The following is a 24346-nucleotide window of genomic DNA, read 5'->3' as shown; positions in this document are numbered from 1 at the left end:
AAGCAAGTATCTCATTTTGAAGGCGAAGTTGTTAAGTCTGTACATCGCTCTGTTGCATAGCCAGCCACCCCTTATCGAAATCCAAGTTGCGGAAAAGATCTAATCATTCTGATACATGACTGAATTAATTCCCCGAGTGAACCAGTCATTGACAGCTAGCCTCTTGCTGCTCGGTATCGGGGAAGGGACATTGTGTTGTCTTGAAACCAGTGATCCCGTCATCACATATTCAGTTGGCGACTGTGGCAGTGCTGGGCCCGCATCCCACTGCCTCACAGTTCCGTGACTCGAGCGATAGGGCCCAGTCGTACCAGGGTCAGGCCACTCTCTCTGGAAGCAACTGGCGAGAAGGACACCTTGCATTGCCTTGGAGGCAACTTCGAGAAGGGTTCGCACCATGAGGTACGATTTCACGCTATTTCGATTGGACTCGTACTTCTCGTAGAGAATCACCACTCTTTTGACCAGTTGCAGGTCAGTCAACACTGCTGGCGAATTTTTGTTTTGGATGATGTTGATGTAGATGGTGTCAACACTCCACGCCAAATGATCAAGTAGGTAGCTATACGCATGTTGTTAGCAAATCCTGGACAGGATAAATAAACTCATCCAGTGGATGAGCTCTTACATTGTATATGGATGGCGAATATCGTGCTCGCCTAGCAAGGAAAGGGAAGCCCGCGCTGCTCTGATGCAAACAGCATGGCTGCGAGTGATGACAACACTACCACTACTCGAGTCGTCGGAGGGGGTTGGCAAATGTTTCAAATCGACGCTGTTTATCGCAAGAAGTAATTGGAAGTAGGTGCAATGAAGATTCGTCATGCACCTTAGAAGGCTGGATCCGCCATTCGAAAAGCTCGTTAGTGGTTTGCCAAGTCCGGGCATGCGATCTCGCCAGTTTTGGAGCTCCGTGTTGAGTTCGTTGATGCTGGTATATATTTGCTCAATGGACTGGCTTGAAGTCAGTTCAGGCCGGAGCATGTGGTACGCCTTGCTTTGTATCTCAGCCAGCAGAACTTGTTCACGCAGGGAATTTATGGTGGATCCACTAGCCAGCGTGAATGAAGTGTAGCCATCGTCTGGTTGTTCCTCGGGCAACGGAGGATGAAGACCGTCTGGCAAGCAGTGCGGCTTTCCTAAGCGCATGGAGATATCGCAGTCCCAGATGTATGCTTGCCAGAAGAGCCTTTGTCTGTGTAACGTTTCCAAACTCATGTTGGCATTTGGGCTCGTCGGATCGCGGTGTTCTGGTTTGACCATGATTTGTGCAGTTGCTCTCAGGATAGTCGCGGCGAGTTTAGTTCTCGATGTAAGCATCAAATAAAAGACCTTTCATGTTCAGCAACGCAGTAACCAAGTCAAATTTTATGGAGATTTCATACCGTCGACAAGCATACTCCAATGGCAATGTCATCTGGCTCCTCGGTGATGATGTACGGGAGTATCTTGAGGGTGTTTTGCAGAAACTCCTCCGACTGATCGTTTCGCATCCCGCTCATGATGCGAAGGGCAAGGGCGCTTACAATGGTCAATGCGGCATACCAGTTTACTTCAGGGCTCGTGGTAGCTCCTGGGCCGCATTGAGCCAAAGCAATGAGTTTATCTTCTTCAAAGAGACACACGTCCTCATTCAAAGGGCGAAGGAAAACTGCAACGGGTGAGCAAAGCTATGAGTTTGATGAGTTCCAGAGGAACAGACATACTTTTGAGGAATAGTTTCATGGTACCTTCCGAGGGAAGGGGGTCCATAAGAGTAAGATCAAATTGCAATGCAGGGAGGTTCTGTGAGCCTTCCATACGACGTAGCATTTGGGTGAAGTTATCATGTCCCACCAGAGTATCAAACCATGTTGCAGTTTGCTGAGACAATATTGGGCAAGAATCCTTGGGCGAGAAAGTGGGTTGAGCTGATGGTGAACATGGTGGCGAATGATTGACGGCATCGTTCATCTCCGTGTCATCAATTCCCTGCCGTGTGAGTGCTGTTTCCGGGGCTGTGGGAATGTTAGGGCAGACGAATATGATGGGTGCGATGGCTAAACATACTCGTTGCATCTCCCGTGGTCTGCACGCTTGAGGTTGCGTCATCGGCATCATTTTCGTCGGTGGGTGTATTCCTAAGAGACTTTGTGCGCGCTGTGGATACTATGTGTTGAACCCGGTCTAGTCTTTGGGAAATATTGCGGTATGATCTATGAAGTGAGCTCGCACATGTCAGAGGACCATATGTCGCGTATAATCATCAGTGTGGACTTACACTCTGGTATTCGGAGCTCTTCTCCTGCTATGCGTATAGACGCAGGCTTCTGCACGCCTACGACAACTGGAGCATACAGGATTGACCCCATCACACTTGACCTGCGGCGATTGAAGTCAGCTTGACCATTCCGTCTGGAGCCTAGTATTTTGACATGGCTACAACCTTGCGTTGTCGACAGTTGGTACATGACCAACGAGACCTTTCTCTCGATGCTGCCACCGCAGCTGAAGGACTCGCCCCCTGCGCGCTCGGCAGATGAGAATCGGAAGCCATGGGTCGAATTCGTGCTCTGAATGGCCCACAGTATGAGGGAATATAACTGGATCCTGGAGCTGGTCGCTTCATCCGGCAAGATAATAAGACGAGATAGAAAAGAAATCCGAGCTGGATAGTAGTCGGGATTTCCGGACATTTCGCACTTTCGGGCCCCGATCCAATTAATCAGTCAGCCAATCATCGCTGGGCAATTGGCTAGCGGGGATCAAGATGCGATCTAAGAGCTGATGTTCCGAACACCGAGGCCGAGATGCCAACTACTCATGACCCACCCGCGCAATTATATCTCCGTTGAAAGGCACGTCGCAGCCGAGTTTAGCCGTGTCCTGATTCACACGTAATTTGTGAGGCAATCGGCGACATTCGCGATCTACCTACATCAGGATACGAGTTTTATGCCCCTTGGCGAGCAAGTGCGTACCCATTGGTCAAGCTGGGCCCCACCCTTATCCTGACCAATGGGTAAGCTCTAAATGTCCATAGTCCTTACACAGAGTTGTACTGCACTGCAATTCTAGCGTTTCAAAGGCAGCTGGATGGAAAGCCCGTCAGCCCTAGAACTGCACTGCAATCTTAGGGCTTCGAAGGGAGGTAGGTCAAGATGGGACGACTCTCTCTCAAGAAGGCTGAGTAATCACGCTACCCGGGAGGTTGACGAAGCGTGCTGCAAAAGTCCGCGCCAGCACTGCAATTTTAGTGCTTCAAGGCCAGTCCGGATATACAGTACCATATATCGCACGAGCATTTTTCCTTTAGGCTGATATTTGTGAGGGTGTCCTACTCAACCAACTAACCTTCTTTCCTGATCGAACCACACTCACCCGATCCCGTTCCCGTGACCCCCTGCGATTTGGATATCCGCCTACCCCGCAGAAACTCGGCAAATGTAACACTTACTGCAGGAAGAATCTCCACTGTGGTGCCTCGGCTCACCAAAATCTGCCAGAAAGTCCTGGAGAGTCCAATGAAATAGACGCATTCTCGATGAGGCATCGTGGCCATGCCATCTGTGGACTAAGTCGGTTTTCGCATTCGCGCTAAGGTGCTGGAAATTCCGAGTTCTACGGTATTTCGAACCCGAGAGCCGATCCATCACCCCAACATGACGCGATGGCCTACAGACCAGAGGGGTGAGCTCTACTACATAGGTACTGGATTTCTCATAGCTTCCATCATGAAATCCCCCGTTCTTGACACGCTCAAGTAGTGAGACACGCAACTGATGCGTCGAGACAATGCCATCAAACTCTCCAACCGAGCATGTGCCTCAGATGACCCGGTCGCCCACCTTTCTCGGCCTTCCTGCTGAAATCCGCCTCCAAATCTACCACTGGGTGTATTTTGACCATGCAGTTCAGCATGCGGAGCTCGACCCGGGCTATCTTATTCCTCCAAAGAGCGTCTACATGACGAGACCAATTCGCACAGACCCACCAGCACAACTCAGCCTTGGTCAAACTTCCTCGGAAGACAACTCCTCGTCAAGCCTTTCAGCCACATCCAATCAGCACGACGACGCCCTTTTATCTCAGAACCGACCAATCTCTCGCATACCTACTTCATTATTGGTCGTAAACAAACAGGTATATCTGGAAGCAAGGGGTGTGCCGTTTTTGGAGAACGAGTTTGTGTTTGTGAACTGGTTCTCGTCTGGCTTGTCGTCAGCCAAGGCTTTTATCGCCGTCTTAGCACCATGGCAGCGAGCACTCCTGCGATATGCCAGACTGGAAGCATTACTAACCGACTTTCGAGAGAGCGAGCGCGAAAATTGCACTCGTCTCTGTCGATTACTTTCACTTGGACTCTGGGGCCTGAGACTGAGGGTCCAGGAGAGAGACACCCTATCCAACTCATCCGGGTCAGAAAACAATCACCAAGCCAACATCAGTTCCACCATTGAGTCCTCTTGGAAACTCATAGCATCGGCGCTGGTAGAGATTAAAGCCTTGAGATGGCTCGAGGTAGAGCTGAGTATTGCGGGATGGAGTGATGCTCAGAAAACACTTTGGTGCAGAAGCGTTGAGGATTTTGTAAATAGTACGAAAACGGAAACCGAGAGACGTCTACGTGTTATTTGTGTAGAGACAGAAATAAGGCAATAATTTATTCCACGTCATCCAACAGTCTAGTGGAAACAGACCCTTTGGCGGACTCTCAGTCGCAATCTTACTCTTTTTCCACTTTCCGGGATCGCATGCACGCCTGTGTGCGACCACAAGCCAAACAGCCTATAGTGCACAATTCCCAGCCTCCAATCATACAGCCCTTTTTGAGTAACGACGATGCAACATTTGGAAGACAGCAGGTGATCATCTTGGTTCTCGTCTAGCCATGTCAAAGGATATCGTCTTCAACTTTTCCACTCGGCAACCTGGCTTAAGGATCTAGCTGGACGACTGGCCTTTAAATCTCGCGAGGGCCCTTGCGATTTTATAACGAAGTCCCTTCTCAGAAAGCTATTAAACTTGTGGTTTTATCGGGTATAAGAACTTCGTCAGTGATTTAATTTTAATTAATTGGTGTGTGTCACGTTATGGCTTACTTGCTCAGCCTTTTCTGAGGCCGACACGGCTTCGGGATTTTCTGGAGCCTGAGGCATCCATGCCGCGCTTCAGCATCAGTTGATCACGGTGGCGAAATCAGGCTCCCATCCTGCAAGGCAATAAATAGCTCCATATCGACAACTTTGATACTCAAGTTCTCACCACGGACTTTCTCATCGTATTGACAAAACGTTTTGAAATTTTCGAATCATGGGGTTATCAGGCTCAGAATCAGGCCAGGATCCACAGACCAAGCAAATCCACGCAGACGACATTGATGAGGGGAGCAGTTCCAACAACAATGCATCCACAACCAGCGTACACATTCACTCGAATGTAAATGAACCTGCTATTCAGAGTGTGTACTCAGCCAGCTCTAAGTCCTACGCCTCATCAGGGACATCAAGGTCGACGCATCCTATAGATCACCGCAGCTACCGCGAGCATAGTGCTTCTCAACATACAAGTGTAGGTGGGCTTTGATACTGGCGACGCCAAGCCCGGGATCCTCAATATCTACACCACGCACTAATCCTTAATGCAGAGAGTTTCTTCTTCGGGCCGAAACGTAGTTGTACACCATCACAAAGGTCTTTATGATGCCAATTCACCTACAGCCCGTTATGGGGGGAGTTATAGCGAGAGACCCATGACACATGATCGGGGAGGTTCTTCCCGCGCTGTCGGCAAAACAAGCCCAAGTCTTCCAGCGGACCCAAAGAACATAGAATTACCGCTCTGGATACAAGATTCCATCGTTTCTACGTTCATACGAAAACTGAATGGAAGTTCAGATCGGAGCGAATGGGATGTTTCCCAACGACAGGGCTGGACTCGTCGAGCGAAGGCGGTAAAGGACAAGGCGCTCCGTGCCCTTACTCTTTTCTTCACGCAGCTCTCCAGTGAAGAGCAATCGACTAGCGCTTCAATTTTCATGATAACCTTATTATCAGCGTTTAAGGATGCAATTGTGGAAGGTGTCCTTGGTGCTTTTGAGCCAGAAGAAAGCTCGTCAGGGCTCGAGTCAAATAGTACCGTGGTCGATACTCAACTCAGCGACGCTATTCGTTTCCTGGCCGTCTCAGGTATGTGTCGATAGTCATAACTCCGCCGGTTACCCTACTCACTCGGCAATACAAGTTAACTCTGATGAAAACGCAATCATTCCGATGATCATTTCGACAGTGCTGAAGGGTACTGAGGCTGTTAGTGTTGCCGACAGGGACTCATTCTCAAGAGCTATTCAGGACTCCATACAATCTCTTGCACAAGACCAGCCGTTCAAGGATCTTGCCCAAGCGCTCACTTTCTTACGATATCAAAGATACTCGACGAGCAAAATGGAAGTCATTGATGATTGCGTCCGAAAACGCGTGTCGGCGGACGATACTGAATGGCTGATATTGCATACAGAATGGGAACCTGTTCACTTCATGTCTTCACTGAGGAAGGAATATGGAAACGAAAGCAACGACTCTCTGGAGTTGGGCTGTTTGTTGACGCTGACGGGATCCGACATCTTTCCTCACGCCGATACCTGCATGGCTTATGTCAAGCGTACTTGGCCGCAGTTGGGTCACATCATTATCGGAATGTTGGAGAGCGCACTCCTCGAGGCAATGGGTGCTCCCCCCTTGGCTCAGGGACGGGACGGCATTTGTCGTCGTGAAGACGTGTTAAAGCTTGAAGAAAATGGTGATTACTATTCTTGAAACTTGGTCTCTATACTAACACATAGTAAGGCCAATATGCCAATACTCCTATCATGGTCTCGTTTAGAAATAGTCTCATTACACTTGAGCTAAAAGGCAGTGTTGATCAACTTGTCAAAGTCGCCCAGATAGTGGCGTGGATAAGTTCCGCTCTTCGTTTGCTACCACAGGACCAACCTCCCACTTCTTGCTTAACAACCATTACTCAGGATTCGGAAGGTTTGGTTTTGCGTCAAGCCTTTACTGCGCTCAAACTGGATTCGCAACATGGTGGGTGTTGGGTTCCATTGTTGCCCCGCGCTGTTATCGCCGAAGGATTCCCCATTCCAGACAGACACTCAGAACTCGGGTTGGAGATCCCACTTGATATGTTGTCTGCGCTCATTGGAGGCTCCGCTGCTGCTGAGTATTGCGGTGGCATCCTGATCAAAGGATTCTCCGCCATGCTTGTCCCCGTAAAGCGAACAGAGCACGGCATCCAGTGGCACCTTGTATCGAGCAACGATGAAGAAACGCCACTGTCATACTTGGAGGGTGTGGGATGGTGCCCTGAGAGAGCAAATACTTCAGAAGTCCCGATGGATTTGATATCGACCAGCAGGACATTTGTCGGGTGGTGCCGTGAGGTCATCTCATGCTTGGGACGCAATCCTAAAGATTTCGATTACGCTATTATTCGCAACTCCCATGCGGAGCCTCCTACTTCCCGAATCACACTCGACAACATCACCGTCGGCTTCCAGCAAATCGCCACAGCCGAGGCGAATTTCAAGTTCATGGCTCCCCAATCGCCGGCCTTCTTTAAACAACACCGCCGATACGCTGCGATGATAAGGCTAACAAAAGATGCTCGCGTGTTGCTCTACGATTCAGATGACAAGAGAGCATGGCTTGTCACCGCAGACGAGGTGATATTGCACATGGCACAGTACCGCCTTGTTCGAAGTCCTGCGATGATGGATGGGCAAGTCGTAAACATCAAGGCAACTGGACCTGCTGCAGAAGCTTTGCAATCAAACGCCAGTCTTACCTTGGAAGAAGGTTATACCTTTCAAGACATGGTCAAGAATACATGGGCAATGCTGGAGTTCCTCCAAGCTGATCTTGAGGCAAAAAAGAAGGACACTTCACCTCTGTGGAAAAATAATTTTCTCTCAGGCTATGAGTTCCGGGCCTGTGCGGAAGAAGCTTCTAGCTTCACTATACGGCAACTCAAGCTGGACCGCTCCGCAGCCGACTGGGCATCTCTTGTTCGGAGTATTAACGCGCTGGTCCTCTTCGGTCGGGGATTCGGCGAATTGCTAAAGCCAGGGGTCGGCGGAGAGATTGGATTGTGCCCCCGTTGGAGAACTCTGCCACGCTGTAGAGATTTAATGGCGACTTCAGTCAAGGTGCTACAGCAATTGTACGACGAAGTACCTGCTGAAGGGCCGAGGAGGTACTTGGCAAGTTCCAAGTTGGAATGGCACCGCGGTGACTCCTTGCTTTTCGAATCCTGCATCCCACCTCTTGATTCATGTTATTGTCAGAGGGCGCAGAGAATTGTGCCAGGATACAGCCTCACGCGGCTTAAACCACCTGGAGACCTCGCTCCAGATGGTGGAGTGGTATTTGGTGACTGTCGGAAAGAACATAAGTTAATGAAACGGATGACTAGTACAGGGGTTCGCTAGGGCATCGGCGTTTGATTCCTTTAAAAATCTGGCCTTTATAGCGCAAGATCTAGGAATTCAGCCAGTTAGTTGATAGCTTAAGATTGTCTAATACAATGTTACGATTTTGTTCACCGGACTTGGGATAGGCTCATAACAGCCGTTGGTATGCCCTGTAATTGCAGTTAATGCGATTATTGACCAATCTTTTGCCAGCAGTCAAGGCAGAGTCGTTACATACAATGAGCAGTTTCTCAATTTACTACTTAAGCGGAGACTTAAAAAGTGTTCTCGACGGCATCTCCTGTCAGATTATTAATCTCACTGCTATAAAAATCACACATTAGACAAAAGCTAGAGCGGACTTCTTTTTTATGTCCTCTATCGTGAGCGAGTTACTGATCTGACAGTTCGTCATACATTACGATCCTGGAGTAGCGGTAGCAGTAGTATTTATTAACGCTGTACAGGCACAAAATCCCGCTAATCTATCGTACAGCAACATGCTTACTAGGCAAGCTATATTTAGAGATTATAAGTACATGTTGACCGCTCTAGGCAATGGATATGTTGAGTTAATAATAAGATTGAGGTGTAGGGTAGCTTACGTAAGACTGCATTCAGAATTACCCATTCAGCAAACCGTTCAAACGGCCGGCCACGTAACGATCCAGCTTATTCTGTACGGGGAGGCGCAGGGTAGTCTGGGACGTGGATTGGATGATCCAGTGGACCAGGACGTTATGGTAAATAATGTGGGTCACGGTCTGGTAATGTGTCAAACTGCGTTGGATATAACGAATGTAATAATAGCTGAAGAGCGTGAGGCTAGGCATCAGTAACAGTTAAGTTGCCTACATGGTGATGGTATTTAGTTGTCAGATGAGTTTAAGCAGACAACGTTTCACTAATACTAAATCGGGTGTGGTTGAAGGTCATTGAGCTGTATTGAATAGAAGCTATTTAATACACGAGCCAATTATGTCTATGATCGATAAAAGACAAAGTAGGCGTTTAGTATTGCCAGCTATAACCTTCCGGTATTGATATAACATATTATATTTTTAAATAATTCGTAGAGTTCATTTAAGAAGAAATAAATTTCTACGAAGATCACTTCAATAACTAAAAAGGTCAATAGCTAGCATTTAAATTACCTGCTATTTCTCGAGAGGATACATAAAAAAGTAGTATTCATTCTACGAAGGGACAATATAAGCACACAGACTCTCTATAGACTTAAAAAATACCAGATAGAGTACCGAGGTCCTGAAAATATTTTAAATTATCCAATGACACTCGCTAGATCCCGACAACCTGGTTACCTTCCCCCGCGGGTCGACATAGTTGATTCGCGGGGTCTCCCTAGTCTCTTTCCTGCTCCCGTCGTGATGTATGCATGGTATCTGCTTTTGAGAACCGAGACTTTGTGCAATAGCTTAGTAACTTCCGAATCATCCTTTCAAGGGTTCTGGAACCTTCACTAAATAGAAATTCAGCCGGTTAAGTCTGGGTTGTATGTCGTTGGATGGTTGCGTGGAACCAACACTTAATGTTATTAGTATCTCATGTACATCACCCGAACGACAGACCAGGAGAACAGGTTTGGCTCGCTTCGTTTTACGAAGCTTCCTCAGGGACAAATCATGATGCAGACTCCGTGTACCTGCCATAGGAAGACATCGCTTATGTAGTGACCGGGTTTCAGATATATTGCGTGTTGAATGACATGAAATTATTATACGATTATCTAGCGCTCTCACATACTCCTTTATTTCGCGCTGACGTTTACAAACGCAAGCCGTTTTCCTCGTGGCTCTAACGCGGTGTAAGGATGTGATAAGATATTCAGCCTGCCAGCCGTATGAACATCCTTGTTTCATTTTATTCTGCAGAGACCCCAGCATTCTCTTACACTAGGGTATGCGAGTGGAACAACCCATTGTTTCGCGACACCCCTGACCCCACAACTCATTTCCAGTGCAACGGTAAATGATTGGAACCACAACATAAGTACAATGACCCAAGAAAGTCAGAAATATTCAAACGGGTGACCGAAATCACGGTTAGCAAAGTAAGCAAACTAAATGTGCGAACCGAATGTATTCTGGATCAGTCGATCGGATATGTCATGCCGAGTTGCGTTGGGGGTCAGTATCGCATGATCCACACTTCTCAACGTCTAGATAAATACATCGTCCAAGAAGCAGACAGACTTTCTTGGACTACCCGTTCTATCTGTGTATACACGGCATTCATTCAGTCTTTACATCTGCTAGTTTTGGACCGGTTCCTGTCTTACGCAACACATTCTTTTAACAACACTTTTCTCTATCAACTCTGCCAAGATGATGCTTCAATCTTTCTTCTCCGTTGCCGCTATGCTGGCCACTGCGGCTGCGAAAAAGCCGTGCCGACACAGACCGATAAGTTCTTCTCAGTCAAGCACGATCACTACTGCGACCGATAACTACGCATAGATTAAGGTGTTGTTCTTTTCTTTCTATCCCTGTGTCGACTTCTAGTCAAGTTGTATGTATGGGTACCATGTGTATTATTAGTATTTATTTGCGTTCACACCGCTGCTCTCTCAATTACATTTAATATTGATGAGCAAATATCTTGACCTTGTGGTTTTACTGGTCATTCCAGTACATGTCGATTGGACCGTCGCCACTGTGTGCTTCAATGGATTCCATCGTATTTTTGTTTGGTTCTAGGTTGTAACCAATAATAAATCAACCTCAATTACCTTGATGTTACTCCAATAGTGAGATGAAACAAGGCAGGCAATTATAACGAAACCAGTGGTCAAGAACTCATAATGTTTCTCAAGGCACTGTGGAAGTCTAAAATCACACCACCTCGGGTCTTTCTGATCGACATTCAGTATATTACAGGTGTAGCGCAACACTTAAACCGGTAATTTAGTGGAGATTCTCTAAGGTGATTGATAATTAGTGACTTCGTTTCCAGAACTATAAAAGTCACAGCTCTGCCGAATAAGTACCTAGAGGACATCATAGGAAGCATTATCTGGTTGACCCATCCAGTGTCATACCATTCTACGATGAGGGAGCTGGAGACAGAGATACAGATGCAAACTGTTTCAGTTTCTTGAAACAGCCCCTCACTGAAAGGATGCGTCACATTTCGCTTCCGACAACGGCATGGACTACCCGGCTATCGAAGCCGAACCCCTTGTACGCAAGCAGATCGGCGACCCACACGACGACATCACTCAACAACATCTGGCTGGGGATGTCCATTTAGGGACATGTTAGTTAGCTTCACCGGCAAGCGTGGGCATCTGAAACTCGTGCAATTTTACATCAGGGCAAGCAATTAAGACGCACCTACGTGCGGGCGAATGGTCTGAGAACATCACAGTCTCACCACGATACACAAAGTGCGGCGTTCACAAGGAGTTATAGGCAATGGCGGCACCTCAGTCATACCCCTAGTGCTGAAAGATACAGTGGTATTGCATGGTGTGCATTTAGTAGATGTGGTTGGGCAATCAATTACTATGCAATAAGATCTCCCAATATCTCGCCTGAGATGTGGCCCTAGTATCCAACCGAGATAGCTTCATCCAACACTGTAACCATACATGGCCCCACAGCCCAAACGTTTCTTTCTTTCCAAAACCACAATACTGATTTGGTAAAGTACATTTCGCCTTCGTCTGGCAGGCAGATAAGGCCCCCCTTAGCATTACCTATCTCCTGGTCTTGCTGCGGCCAGAGCACCTCCATGATGGAGTTGAATATCACAACTGAGGCCTCAAATCTCCTGTGTACGGACGTTTGAGACAATTGCCTTCTCCGCACCTCTCCAGCCGCCCATCTCAGTGACCGCCATATAGCCAGGAGAATTCGATATGAAGCAACCATCGACCAAGGCGCCTCGTGCAAGGCGGCTTGCCGATCACTCGTGCGAATTAACGACAACGCTTCCATGGCCTCGTCTAGGATGACGAGAATAGCGTCATCTCCCGAAATCGGGCGCGACATACACTGCTGTCCTCGTCTAGCGCCAGCATAAAGTCCCAAGGTCAGGTGCGTGGCTGTTGCGAGGCCAGCAACGATACTGCTGTCGACAATGCCGCCTATCAAAAGGTCGTCCGGCTTGTAAAGAGCAATCTTGACGGACAAGGCCATGCGCTCGATACTGGTCCATATTGGTCGGTCCGATTCGTCACACGACATGTCCCGCTTCGAGATGACTCCTAATACGTGCCGCAGCGCTGCACTAATCTGCTTGTTTTGAGACTGTGTGAAAATATGAAAAGCTGAGGGGTCCGCTAGACCTGGCGGGAATTGATAATAGCAACGTGTTAGATCTCGTATGAAGGAGTCAATGCTGGTTAGCACGAAAAGCGTGGCGATTGGAGACGCTGACAGAGCCGCCAGAAGAGAAGGGCTCGCAACTTCCGACATGATAGACTGCGTGGCCAGCGTCAGAGATCGAGACGCGGGACATGGAAAGCCCAAAGACTCATCAAGCTCCAGTAAGGAGGCAAACTGGAATTCTCCTTTGAGACTGCCCAACCAGAGCATTGCCGTGTCAGACTCCCAGAGGGATCTGGGAAGTGGAAGCTCCCAGTCCAACTCGATCGGGGAGATCAAGGGGCGGACGTTGCACGGGGCTAGTATGTGGAAGTCTAGGAAGAGCAGCGTGTACATAGACAGCTTCATGGACTCTTCGTTGACGTACATCATCCAAGAGGCGTGGAGGGCTTGTGCATCGCCAGACTGTGAGGCCTCCGCCCCAGCCTTGATCCATACCCGGGACACGGATGTGGCGACAGTTTGCTTGAGAAGACCGAGGTCCTGGGCAGCCTGCAGACAGATTTGTTAGGATGTAAACAAACCAAGCCAGTGTTGGACATTCTTACATCTACAAGCGAGCGCAGCATGATCTTTGCCTTGCCGTAGCGAGCAGCACCGCCCATGTAAGCCCCGTATATAATGTGCAACAGCCAGGCCTGCATGATCCAGGTTCTTCGTAATTCTCTCCAGTCAGCGCCGACCTAGGAGGAGCTAGCATTAGCAATTGTCTTTCGAGCAAAGAGGATACGCACTAATCGACTTAGCTCCTTGCGCCCGGCATCCCAAAGGCTTTGGCTCCACTGGACACAAGTTACAGCATCCTCTTCCGACAGATTCTGGGCTGTGTACAGGCTCCCAATGGCAGTGATGATGTCCCGTAGGAGCCTCGGGGTATCGTCGCCAATGGTTGGGCGATGAAGCAACGGGAATGAGGGGTGAAAGTACTCAAAGTATGCAGCCATGTGGGCAGACTGAGCAGAATGATCTTCTATAGCGCTATTAAGGAAGTTAGAATCATGTTGATCGAGGAAGATAGAGCTCCAGAGAGATCAAGGGCAGGATGGCCGTGATAAAAACGTACGAGGTACTTGATGCAGGTTCTGATGGTGATGGCCCCTTCAAAGCATCGATTGGGCTGTCTCCGTTTTCTACTGAAAGACCTGGATCGACGATGATTACGTCTGTAAGAGCAAGGGGACTGAATGAAGGTATCGGGGGAGTTGGTGGCGAAGCAGCGTTGTCGAGACCCTTGTCGCCATCGGCACGGTCGGTCGAAGCGGGCTTCGGGCTTATGCGACTCGAGCATCGTCTTGTATGTCTCTTACAGACATCTCGCCTTGAGAAGCGAGTTTGGCAATAGAGACACTCAAACGGGCGGCGACTATCATCTCCATGTCCTGGCAAAAGTCAGCGCGGCCCCGCGAATATTTGGCACTGCGATTTTACTTGCTCGAACGTCGATGGCGTTCCAAGTTCTCGTTCCTGGTAAATGTCTGGGAGCATTCACTGCAGGAAAATGGCCGAGTCGATGTCATCTTGCGCGGGCGTCTTGGTCTCAAGCTGCTAGAGTGAGGTTGTGATATGTGCAGACTTGGTCAATGAGGGACCTGATTGTGGTGGGTTGTCTTGAGTCGTGTGTAGCGCGCTGAGTCATCCGGCTCCGGACTAGCATACCGGCCACGGAGCAGTATCACTCTCGCCCTCTTTTGTAGACTTGGAATCACTTTATTGAGGTGTATCTGGAACCGTCTTTATGGATCTTCAAGGCAGAAAAATTGAAGAAACCCTCCTTGGACATCGTTAGCCTTCCCGACCAGGTCAACAGAATCCCCTTTCACTGCAGCTCCACAGCAATGAGAACGAGCGCATGCTCAAGATACAGGACGTGCTTTTGGTGCCTAGAGCAGTTTTTAGTTTGAGATATTTTCAATGTCACAGGAACCTAATCAGCCTACCTAGCCCTGTTTTGCACCCCTCTTGAGTAGCGATGCGGGAGTCCATTGTGGCTCGTGAGCAAACCGTAGCCCCATGAGATGCGCAACTCGCTATCCTCAAGGGGTGGGTGCCGCAATAAGTTCCAGAAAATCGGTCACATTAACTTCTCCTTTCCTTTTAGCAGTAGTAACAAAAACTACTTGGTCAATAGATAGAGTGGTTGAAGTAACATCCCGCCACGCCTTCGGAGAACACACTCAGTAGATGGATTGGGAAAACAGATATGAGAGAACCAGATTCCGAGTTCTTTAAGTTTCCAAGACAAGGGGCTCTGTAATATTTCTGTATCCATTACTTATCTCGTCAATCTTGTTCCACCCTACACCCGCAGCTGCCGCATCTGCCGTCACTGTCGAAGTTCGCCATCTACACCGACGGATATTGATGGAGCTCCACTTGCACATGTAGCAGACAAGATATGTGTGATTGTATGATAGCGGAATATCTCCCGATGATAGTCCTAGGCTCGATTTGCTGCCAATTGACAGGTAGAGTTCTCCTGCTGTCCTATTGATGCCAATGTGCACTACACTACAATGAAACTACCCTCTGGAGTGCCTGTCAGCCTCGCCCATCTTCTTATTAGCACCTATTGACCTGCAGACCACCGAAATCGAAGCGGAACCCCTATCAATGGTCGAGGCCTGAAGAAGTGCCATGGGCCTGCTGCAGGGTAGCAACGGCGATGCTGGCCGACGACGTCCCGGGGCTTCATACCGGTTGGTGACCCAATCGAAAGGGTCAGTGGGATCAAACCGGAGTTCATAATGCCTATTCTAGCTCATTCATTGATGATGACGATCTTTAGTGACATCTATACTAGCTAAGCAAGGTTGTCTTTCAATCTATGACAGTCGCAATCATGGGGCCTGGTCTGTTAGTTCCGGGGAAGCAGACCCCTAAAGCTACCGCGGAAAGGAGAACCTGGGACTGGGGAAAACCAACCAGGCACGGGATGAACCCGGTTAGCTGAAAGCGCGATACCGGACAACAATTGAAGAAAAACGCTCGTCTGGTCACCGCGTGTCGTGTCATTACTCGGACAACCTCCACACAGTGGATCGCTAGAACGAATCAGCGCCTGAGATACGATAACCCTCCACCTGGATCGGTGGAGCTCCACATGGTCTAGAACAACACCGTCTTAGACTACTGCAGAGCACGCAGAGAATAGGGCTCGCTTGAATGAACAAACATACTTAGATTGAGACCGTAACCGAGACCATATCCTCACGGAACATTGAGCCGAGGACACCCATTCCACACCTCTATCCCTGCGAATTCCTCGGTCACGACGTCAGTACCAGCTCGGTGTCAAGCCGGTGTGGAGGTGAGTGGAGGTCGATAGTCCGAATCTTCGCCAGCGGGGGTGGAGCGCCACACGAATCTGCGCAGGTATTGCAGTTCTAGGACGCAGGTACTCTCGCCGTCTAGACCGTGGACTCAACAAGCCGGAAGCAGACCAGGATCTCGAAATCTGGGGGCGGGGACTTGCAGATAAGCCGGGGCACTACTCCATCCGTCATCTACACACCGGTAGAGATGCAGTAACTACACTGGTCGAGACGCACACGGGCCTCAACTCAGCGTGAAGCGGCCTGCGACAAGCAAGATTTAAAACCCTGTCTTCGCACCTCCAGACTATTTTCTGTCAGAACCAACCCATCGGTTCTGTCTCTTCCCACTCCAATTCTCCTTCAACCTGACATCTACACCGCACAGGACCAACATATCCCAATGTCCTCCGCCAAAGACAAGATGGTTCCGCAGGACGGCGGCGACGTCATCCGGACGCCCACCGACGTGGCCGAGGGAATCGTCGAGAAGCCGCATGCTGCAGGCGCCGACCCTGCACTCGCCTTTATCGGCGGCGAAGACATTGAGTTTACTCCTGAGGAGGAGAAAAACGTCCTCCGCAAGATCGACTGGGCTCTCATGCCGCTGCTGTGCTGGATCTACGCGCTGCAGTTTGCTGATAAGACGTCTCTCAACTATGCGTCACTGATGGGCATCCGCGAGGATACCAAGCTGGACCCTGATAGCCAGGAGTACAGCTGGGCTTCGAGTATCTTCTACGCTGGTTATATTATGTGGGAGTGAGTCAAGTCCATATTCTACAGATCTACACCTTAAAACTGACCAGCGATGCAGATTTCCCACCACCTATCTTCTCCGAGCTCTTCCTCTTGGCAAGTACACGTCCGCCAACATCTTCCTCTGGGGCGGTGTCCTTACTTGCCACGTTTTTGTCTTCAACTATGCCGGTCTTTTGATTGTCCGCTTCTTCCTCGGTGCCCTTGAGGCTACAGTCACGCCTGCCTTCGTGATCCTCGTCTCCGCCTGGTACAAGCAAAACGAGCAAGCCAAGCGCATGGGCTTCTGGCTGAGCTGCAACGGCCTCGCCCTGCTTACTCTTGGCCCTCTTGCCTATGGGCTCTCCGGCGTCACTAGCAGCAAGTTGGAGACCTGGAAGATCCTGTATCTTGTCCTTGGTTTGCCCACCATCATCACGGGTGCCTACTGCTGGTTTTACATGCCCGACAACCAGACCAACGCCAAATTCCTCACCCACCGCGAGAAAGTCATTGCCATTGAGCGTATTCGAGGCAACTTCCAGGGGATTGGTAGCCGTGAGTGGAAGTGGGATCAGTTCTTCGAGGCTTTCCGTGACCCTCGCACCTATCTCTACATTGTCTTTTCCCTGCTCATGAACATTCCCAACGGTGGTATCACCTCATTCGGTTCTCTTGTTATCAACTCTTTCGGCTTCAGCAAGCGACTGTCTCTGCTTCTCAACATGCCCACTGGCATCGTTGATATTACCTGCAAGCTGACATTTACCTTCCTCTCCGACAAGTACCTGGACCGCTCACTCTTTGCCTTCATCGCTATCCTAATTCCCATGATTGGCGGCATTATGATGATCTTCATCCCCCTTACCGCCAAGGCTGGCCTTCTCGTTGGCTACTACTTCATCGGTGCTGCCGGTTCTGCCTGGTGCCTGGTCATGGTCATGATCTCGAACAACACCCTCGGCTATACCAAGAAGGCCACCGTCAACGGTGCTCAGATCCTCGCCTACGCCGCTGGCAACTGGATCGGTCCCCAGACCTTCCGAGCGAACGAAGCCCCCGAGTATTATCACGGAAAGATGATGGTGGCCGTCATGTATGGCTGCGCAGCTCTCACACTTGTCGCTCTTCGCGTGGTCAATATCATGGAGAATAAGCGTCGTGACAAGTTGGCAGCCGAGCAGCCGGAGGAGATTGTCGAAGGCACCGAGTTCTTGGATTTGACTGATTTCCAGCAACCGTCTTTCCGATATGTGCTTTAATAAGGGGGGATATTACACATCGGTGGTTGACGACACACTGCAGGGTGGGTTATTGGTTCGCTCTAGGTCTAGCCTAGCCTGTTCCTACGAATGATCTGCTAGTTCAAGGGCTTGATCGATGGGCATCCTCAAATTACTGAACCTGAATATTTATTTCTTGTGCTATAACTTTACTATACACTACCAGTACTCCGATGTTGAATCTCGAGTCCCCCAAAGTGAACCAGCACTCGACAGATAGAACGAGAGCAACGAAGGCTACGTTCCCATGTGAACCTCAACAGGAAAAAGCGACTCAACATACCGAGATGAATTGACGAGCTTAGGTACTCAATAGTCGTTCCTTAGCATGGCACTGAACGGATGGATCCAAGGTCCAACTGAAATGATGTAGAGATGCGATGAGCAATGCCATAATGTGTAAATTGCTGCAGACAAAGACCTTTGTGTCAGATCATGCCAAAACAGACGCCTAGGTTGCACTTGCATTAATTCTGAAACTATAGAATCTGATCTTTGTATGACAGTCAAAATTGCACATGAGACATGGACGACTACAGATCTAAGTCTCTTAGCCCGTCTCGCAAGCGACAACATGAATAAAATAACTGCCGCATTGATGGGATAAATCTCATATTGGAGGTCTTCTCTTCCACCTCTCAACTCATAAAAAATGCCTCAAAATCTTCGTCAGGAAGCTCAGGTTGCTTCTCACTACCATCCAACAGACCGAGGTACCAGGTAAGATCGCTCCCGTCATTCTCACGAGCCGCAAAGCCGTTTCCGAAGTAGCCAAAACGGTTGGACGTAGTGTACTTCCAATCGTAGTCCTCCCAACGAGGAGTCGCAATCGTCTCAAAGAACTGGATACGCGATCCAGGCCACATCATTGGTTCGCGATCAACGGTGCCCTGCTTGAACCAAGAGCGGCATGGCGAGGTCCATGCAGTGCGAGGGAGGAACTTGGCTCGGTGCTCGGCGAAGTCGGCGACGGCTGCCTCCTTAGGTACGAATGAAGCGATCTCCTCTTCGGACATCTTCTTGAGCATCTGCATCAAGTATCGAGAGACGGTTTCGGTGATAGGGAGGAAACTTCCGTGACCGTACGGGCCATATGGTCCGTTAAAGACTACAAAAGAGTTAGATAGTGACGGCAAGTTGCCGCTTGTTACTTACTGAGGTAGTTGGGGAAGTTGGCTATCGTCATGGAAAGATATGTGTTGGGAACGTCTTTCCAGTAGTCGCCGAGATTGACACCACCACGGCCAATCGTGGGGTATGCAGGCCGCCAGCTAACGTCAAAGCCGGTGGCACAGACGATAACGTCAAACTCATGCTCGACGCCGTCGGAAGTCTTGATTCCCTTGGGGGTGAACTGCTGAATATCGGCCGAGACCACCGAGACGTTGTCCTTACAAAGCGCCTCGAGATACCCGTTGCCTGGCGTAGGTCTTCTGCAGCCAACGGCAAAGTCCTTGGGGACGATGATATCGGCGACTTCGGGCTTGTTTGCGAGCTTTGTTCGCATGTCATTTTCCGCAAACTAATATCCTGGTTAGTGATTGGATATGGAAAGGTTGTGGCAGATCACCGACATCGCGAGCTTCTTGCTGCTCCTTGGATCCATTGAGGATGAAGCGGAAGCGAGAGTTGAGCTCCGACTCAATCTTCTTCCGGTAAGCCAGATACTTTTTAGGGTCGTTTCGAAAGATCTCTCGCTGCATTTCATTATCTAGATACGAAGCATTAGATAACTCGGTAACGTCAAGTACTTGGCGTTCTTACACTCAAAGTTGGTACCCGCCTTTCCGGCAAAGCGCTGCCCGAAGCCGCCCGTCACCCAAGACGCGCTCCGGATGAAGCATTTCATGTCACCCACGACTAATATACTGTCAGTATTTCTATGGCAACCATAAAATGAGAGGGTGAACTTACTGGGCTGGATGTTGGGCACGATCTGAACCGCCGATGATCCGCCACCAATGACGCCGATGCGCTTTCCCTTGAGATCGACCTTGTTATCCCAGTTTGCGCTGTGGAGCATTTTGCCTTCGAATGACTCTCTGCCCTTGATTGCCGGCCACTTCCACTTGCTGGGATCGTGTCAGTTCTGATTCCCCAGATTCCAATACGACCCGGATCAGCTTACTTCAGGACACCGCTGGCGTTGACAAAGACGTTGGCCTTGTCCTCAATGATGTCGTTGGGGTCATCTCCTCTTTGGATCTTGATGTACCACATGTTTTCGTCCTCGTTCCACGTAGCAGCTACCACTGTGTGGCTGAGTCGGATGTACTTGTTCAGGTCATACTTTTGTGCAACATCCTTGAAATATTGCAGGATCTCGGGCGCACCCGAATAACTAGATGGACCCAAATTAGTTCAGTTTCGAGTGATGAAAGGTAGCGCAGATAAGAACTATACGTACAAAGACGTCCATTCAGAGGACGGCGCCCATGAAAATTGGTAATTGACTGAGGGAATGTCGCAGCCACAGCCCGGGTACCGGTTTTCATACCATCTGAGATCAATCAGCGACTGCTTGTTTTGCTACTTGAGCCAGATTCGCAGTCATGACTCACGTGCCGCCAATTGAAGGATTCTTCTCGTAGCAAACTAGCTCAAGGTCCAGGCTGCTTGTGTCAATCTCGTGAGCAAGGTTCAGGGCGCTGGCGCCGGCTCCGAGACAGATGACGCGCAGCTTGCGGCCTATTCGGCTGGGCTTCTCCATGATCTCATAAGCGGGCTTGGCCGGGCCGCTTGTTAGCCAGGAGGAAAGAGAACCCATGGCTACGACGTTTCGAGAGGTTACAAAAAGAGCCGTTGGTCGTTTGTATTCTGTGGGTAGGCGTGGCTCTTTGATCAATCGCTGGAAAGAATTGAGATGAGACAGACGAGAGTACTAGGAGTCGTGCTGACTTGTTCAGTCTTGGGCAGCTTATTTGAGCATCTGTCCCTGGAAGTAGCAGCGGGTGGAGCTCCCAGTATCACCGTGGCATAGAGATAATTGCTATCATCTGAGGCTAAATCAACCCTGTCATTTTGTGATTCGTCCTCACTTGACACCTCCACACCTCCACGAGATTCGGGCGCCGCCTCCACCGCCACCTCCACCTCCACATCCGCCGCCTCCACCGGCTTTAAGAATTAAGCTCTACACGAATGTGTCTTCAATGCTACTCTGTGGTATCATTCGCTAGTTTGACTTGATAACGGATGCAGTTTTGTGAACAATCACCTATCTAAAGTCGGGGTAGGAACATGTGCTCCTCCACCCTGCCGCAAGGTCAACCATGTTGGTGGATTGTCACATGTATCGGCATATCGGATTGCTGCGGTTGTGACGGCAGTGAAGCTTTCCTTCTGTCATTATAGACGTCCATCACCGACTCCCTCGTCATCACGTCATCGACATAGCCCTGGGCCTAGCTTTTCCTTGATTTTATCGATAGCTAGCTGAAGCCAAAGACTCCGAAGCATCCGGAGCCTCTTGGCTGTCCGAGGTCATCGTCAGTCTCTTCGTCCATAAGACTGACCCAAAGACCCTCATTAGATAAGAAGAACATCTCGAACTTGGCACACACACAATCATTTCCATCCACTAGATGCAACATGGATAGCTCGGGCGCAGGGTCCAGTGGAAAAGCTAAATTCTGAGTTTCACCACGGTAACTTCAATAGCATAACAGACAATAGTGCATTCCCAATCTTGCGGTAGAAAATTTCCTTGCCAAGATTGCCTCCTGCTTAGCGCATGGGATCTGAGCATCCCCTGAACATCCCCCGAGCACCCCCTGAGCGAACCTGACGAAGCCCACACAGCGAGGGCGGGATTAATCGGAGTGGACCACTTACCTGTCTCCACTCCCCGGGTCGGGGTTGTTCCTTAGCATCACGTCGATAAGCGTCTATTGCGAGGCAAATCACAATACTCTCTTTCACTATTGTCAGACAGCCAGAAAAGCATGAGGTACAGCTTGAATTTTCATCTCTCAGTGCTATCATTCATCCCATTCCCTCCAACCCCCAAGGACCAGCACTTATTTAACATCCTACAGAGTTGCGCCAACCCAGGGCTCCTGACGCCGATCCGTGCTAACCTTCTCAAAGCAACTTATCTCTCCTTATACTGAAGGAGTGCGTAACGCTGGTACCTCTCAGCTGTGTGTGCGCGAAATGTCTTGCCGTACTTGATTAAGACACCGGTTAAGGAAAGAATTGCAGTAGTGATCAAAACAATCGTGATAAGGACCCATTGAATACCCGCAGAACGAACCCATGGGTCGAGAGCGAAAATGAAGGCGGTGCTAAAGGTATTGCGGATAATAGTGACGCCAACTAATGCATCGCCGATGACCTACTCCTCTTAGTATCGGCGCGCTCCAAAGGATCAAGAGAGCTGCAGGAGACTTACATCCTGATAGGAATCTGTGAGATATGTGATGGTGATACTATTCACTGGCGACATGCCGAGCTTATAGAGTGTCAAGCCAACAGCAATAATAGGCCATGGCAGACCCTTCTGCAAACCAAGTCCAAAAAGTAACGCCCCAGCAGGGATCAGGGGGAGAAAAGGGACGAGGCTCCATAGTCGCGTTTCCGGTTCGAAAATGCCGTTATTCCGACGGGAAAGCCATATAATCAAGGCATCACTCAGAGGGCCGACAATCAGAGTGCCGATTGTACTGCCAACCAACTTGGATAGATTCATGAGGCCGATTTCATTCGGGGCAAAGTTATATGGCGATCGGGTCATGTAAAGTGAGACTGTTGTTGACATAACATCGGATGTTGCAGTCAAGATGCCGTAGGCGAGTGCAGTATAGGCAACGGCGGGAACAGTGGTAAGGAGAACCAGAGGTTGATACATATGGCTGAGGAAGGTTTTGAGACCACCGGATGATGATGTTGTAGTTGTAAGCGCTAGCCGTTGTCGATACGTCTTCTTGGGAATATCGTGATTGATTCTGACAGCATACAGGTTATGCTGCGAGCCCTCCTCCGCTGCGATCGAGATTGGACAAGGTCCGTCTGCCACTGGTTTCAAATCATCTTCAGCGTTTCGGTTGTAGCCAGAATTCAGGGGCTGGGCAGACGCGGCCGAATGCGCGGGGCAGTACTTGGTCTCTTCATAAAAGAAACAGACAAGGAGGAAGAAGGCACCAAAAAGGATAGCATTCCACCACCAAACCCATCTCCAGCCTTGGCCAGTAGTAATATAGCCAGCGATAAACGGGCCAAGAGAGACAGATATCTGCCAGAACCAGATATAGATACTATTTAAAGTACCACGCTGATGGATAAAGAAGACATCTGCAATTGTCATCTGTACTATAACCTCGGCTAGTGCTCCAAATATATTGTTGATGGCATTGACTAGGAGGAGGTCGGGTACGGTCTGGATTTTGGCGGACCAGATGCCTACACCAACTTGAACCAAGGAGCTGAGAAGGTACAGAGGCCGGCGACCAAACTTAAGAGCGAAGGGGACAAGCAGAAGGGCACCAACCGCAAGGCATGCACACCCGATTGCATAGCTCGCAGTTAGAGCCTCATCGCTAAACCCCAATTCTTTCTGCATAGGGCCCCAGGTCGGACCAGCAGAGTTGATGAACTCAGACACCATCAGGACATAGAAGCTGACAAGTCCAAAGTTGGTATATTTGCGCCAGTTTGGCCAATTTAGTGGATCGTTCGGATCTTCAGTCGGTCGCGGTTGGAGGATAATGCCCTCGCGACTTGCAGCAGCACCGGGATCCTCAAGGCGTACAGTGCCAGGAGGGAACATGGCAACGCTTCCGGCATGCATGTCGACAGAAGGGGGGGTTGCTATCGAAGGCTTCTTTTCGGGAGGGCCTTGAGGCTGTTTGCCAGTCATCTCATGAGAGCTGAGTGGGTTGTCCTGAGTTGGGGAAGAAGTAGGCATAATGGTGAAGGCTTTGAGACAAGATGAGAGATGACCATTGACAGGCCCGAAACACGGACAAGGTAAGGAAGCTGTGCATCTTCTTGTACAATAACTTGTATGATTCTGGGGAACTAATGGAAGTATACGCTGCGTAGAACGGAAGAATCCGCAGTCGGAATGAAGTTCAGCCGTTCCTAGTCCCTCGGGCCCTGGGCGAATTAATTCATCCCCACATCTCCCAACCAATGGCATTTAGGTATCCCGGAAGTATACGCCGGAAGAATACGAGCGGCCAATAGTCATCCAGCGACAATCAAGCTCACCCTTCC

General features: G+C 49.5%; 7 protein-coding genes across 7 annotated transcripts; 3 read left to right on the top strand and 4 right to left on the bottom strand.

Moving 5' to 3' along the window:
• Positions 1-99: 99 nt before the first annotated feature.
• BGZ61DRAFT_367859 (uncharacterized protein) lies at positions 100-1953 on the bottom strand (the record flags this gene model as incomplete). Its single annotated transcript, XM_046241835.1, has 4 exons — positions 100-562; positions 629-1332; positions 1386-1651; positions 1707-1953. 4 exons carry the CDS (start codon positions 1951-1953, stop codon positions 100-102), a joined length of 1680 nt encoding a protein of 559 aa, XP_046096802.1.
• A 1857-nt stretch (positions 1954-3810) lies between these two features.
• On the top strand, positions 3811-4641 carry BGZ61DRAFT_367949 (uncharacterized protein; the record flags this gene model as incomplete). The annotated part of the gene is made up of 1 exon (XM_046241845.1): positions 3811-4641. The coding sequence occupies one exon, from the start codon at positions 3811-3813 to the stop codon at positions 4639-4641; it is 831 nt and encodes a 276-aa protein (XP_046096801.1).
• Positions 4642-5208: 567 nt separating this feature from the next.
• BGZ61DRAFT_523004 (uncharacterized protein) lies at positions 5209-8584 on the top strand. The gene is made up of 4 exons (XM_046252572.1): positions 5209-5550; positions 5627-6167; positions 6223-6777; positions 6825-8584. Exons 1-4 carry the CDS (start codon positions 5293-5295, stop codon positions 8465-8467), a joined length of 2997 nt encoding a protein of 998 aa, XP_046096800.1. The 5' UTR covers positions 5209-5292; the 3' UTR covers positions 8468-8584.
• A 3379-nt stretch (positions 8585-11963) lies between these two features.
• On the bottom strand, positions 11964-14360 carry BGZ61DRAFT_143294 (uncharacterized protein). Its single transcript, XM_046237299.1, has 5 exons — positions 14231-14360; positions 13862-14177; positions 13533-13776; positions 13347-13481; positions 11964-13290 (listed from the first exon to the last, which is right to left on the bottom strand). The coding sequence occupies exons 1-5, from the start codon at positions 14313-14315 to the stop codon at positions 12016-12018; spliced, it is 2055 nt and encodes a 684-aa protein (XP_046096799.1). The 5' UTR covers positions 14316-14360; the 3' UTR covers positions 11964-12015.
• A 1791-nt stretch (positions 14361-16151) lies between these two features.
• Positions 16152-18303, top strand: BGZ61DRAFT_402301 (major facilitator superfamily domain-containing protein). Its single transcript, XM_046243085.1, has 2 exons — positions 16152-16871; positions 16927-18303. The coding sequence occupies exons 1-2, from the start codon at positions 16513-16515 to the stop codon at positions 18107-18109; spliced, it is 1542 nt and encodes a 513-aa protein (XP_046096798.1). The 5' UTR covers positions 16152-16512; the 3' UTR covers positions 18110-18303.
• A 306-nt stretch (positions 18304-18609) lies between these two features.
• On the bottom strand, positions 18610-20897 carry BGZ61DRAFT_539355 (steroid monooxygenase; the record flags this gene model as incomplete). The annotated part of the gene is made up of 9 exons (XM_046254781.1): positions 18610-18623; positions 18774-19238; positions 19286-19652; positions 19705-19841; positions 19895-19990; positions 20045-20202; positions 20259-20471; positions 20538-20630; positions 20692-20897. 9 exons carry the CDS (start codon positions 20895-20897, stop codon positions 18610-18612), a joined length of 1749 nt encoding a protein of 582 aa, XP_046096797.1.
• Positions 20898-22223: 1326 nt separating this feature from the next.
• BGZ61DRAFT_368135 (serine/threonine kinase 16) lies at positions 22224-23918 on the bottom strand (the record flags this gene model as incomplete). The annotated part of the gene is made up of 2 exons (XM_046241864.1): positions 22224-22466; positions 22524-23918. The coding sequence occupies 2 exons, from the start codon at positions 23916-23918 to the stop codon at positions 22224-22226; spliced, it is 1638 nt and encodes a 545-aa protein (XP_046096796.1).
• Between the last annotated feature and the right edge of the window lie 428 nt (positions 23919-24346).

The sequence above is a fragment of the Ilyonectria robusta genome (assembly GCF_021365365.1).
Source record: "Ilyonectria robusta strain PMI_751 chromosome Unknown BGZ61scaffold_33, whole genome shotgun sequence".
Taxonomy (NCBI): domain Eukaryota; kingdom Fungi; phylum Ascomycota; class Sordariomycetes; order Hypocreales; family Nectriaceae; genus Ilyonectria; species Ilyonectria robusta.
This window is presented reverse-complemented; position numbering and strand designations above follow the sequence as displayed.

Bases quoted from the DNA above. Each gene is read 5' to 3' on its own strand.
- BGZ61DRAFT_523004 (XM_046252572.1), top strand. From the start codon at position 5,293: ATGGGGTTATCAGGCTCAGAATCAGGCCAGGATCCACAGACCAAGCAA. The intron at 5,551-5,626 runs GTAGGTGGGCTT...TCCTTAATGCAG, and splicing joins GTGCTTCTCAACATACAAGT to AGAGTTTCTTCTTCGGGCCG. The intron at 6,778-6,824 runs GTGATTACTATT...ACACATAGTAAG, and splicing joins GTTAAAGCTTGAAGAAAATG to GCCAATATGCCAATACTCCT.
- BGZ61DRAFT_402301 (XM_046243085.1), top strand. From the start codon at position 16,513: ATGTCCTCCGCCAAAGACAAGATGGTTCCGCAGGACGGCGGCGACGTC. The intron at 16,872-16,926 runs GTGAGTCAAGTC...CCAGCGATGCAG, and splicing joins GCTGGTTATATTATGTGGGA to ATTTCCCACCACCTATCTTC.
- BGZ61DRAFT_143294 (XM_046237299.1), bottom strand. From the start codon at position 14,315: ATGACATCGACTCGGCCATTTTCCTGCAGTGAATGCTCCCAGACATTT. The intron at 14,178-14,230 runs GCAAGTAAAATC...GACTTTTGCCAG, and splicing joins GGAACGCCATCGACGTTCGA to GACATGGAGATGATAGTCGC. The intron at 13,291-13,346 runs GTAAGAATGTCC...ATCTGTCTGCAG, and splicing joins TGCTGCGCTCGCTTGTAGAT to GCTGCCCAGGACCTCGGTCT.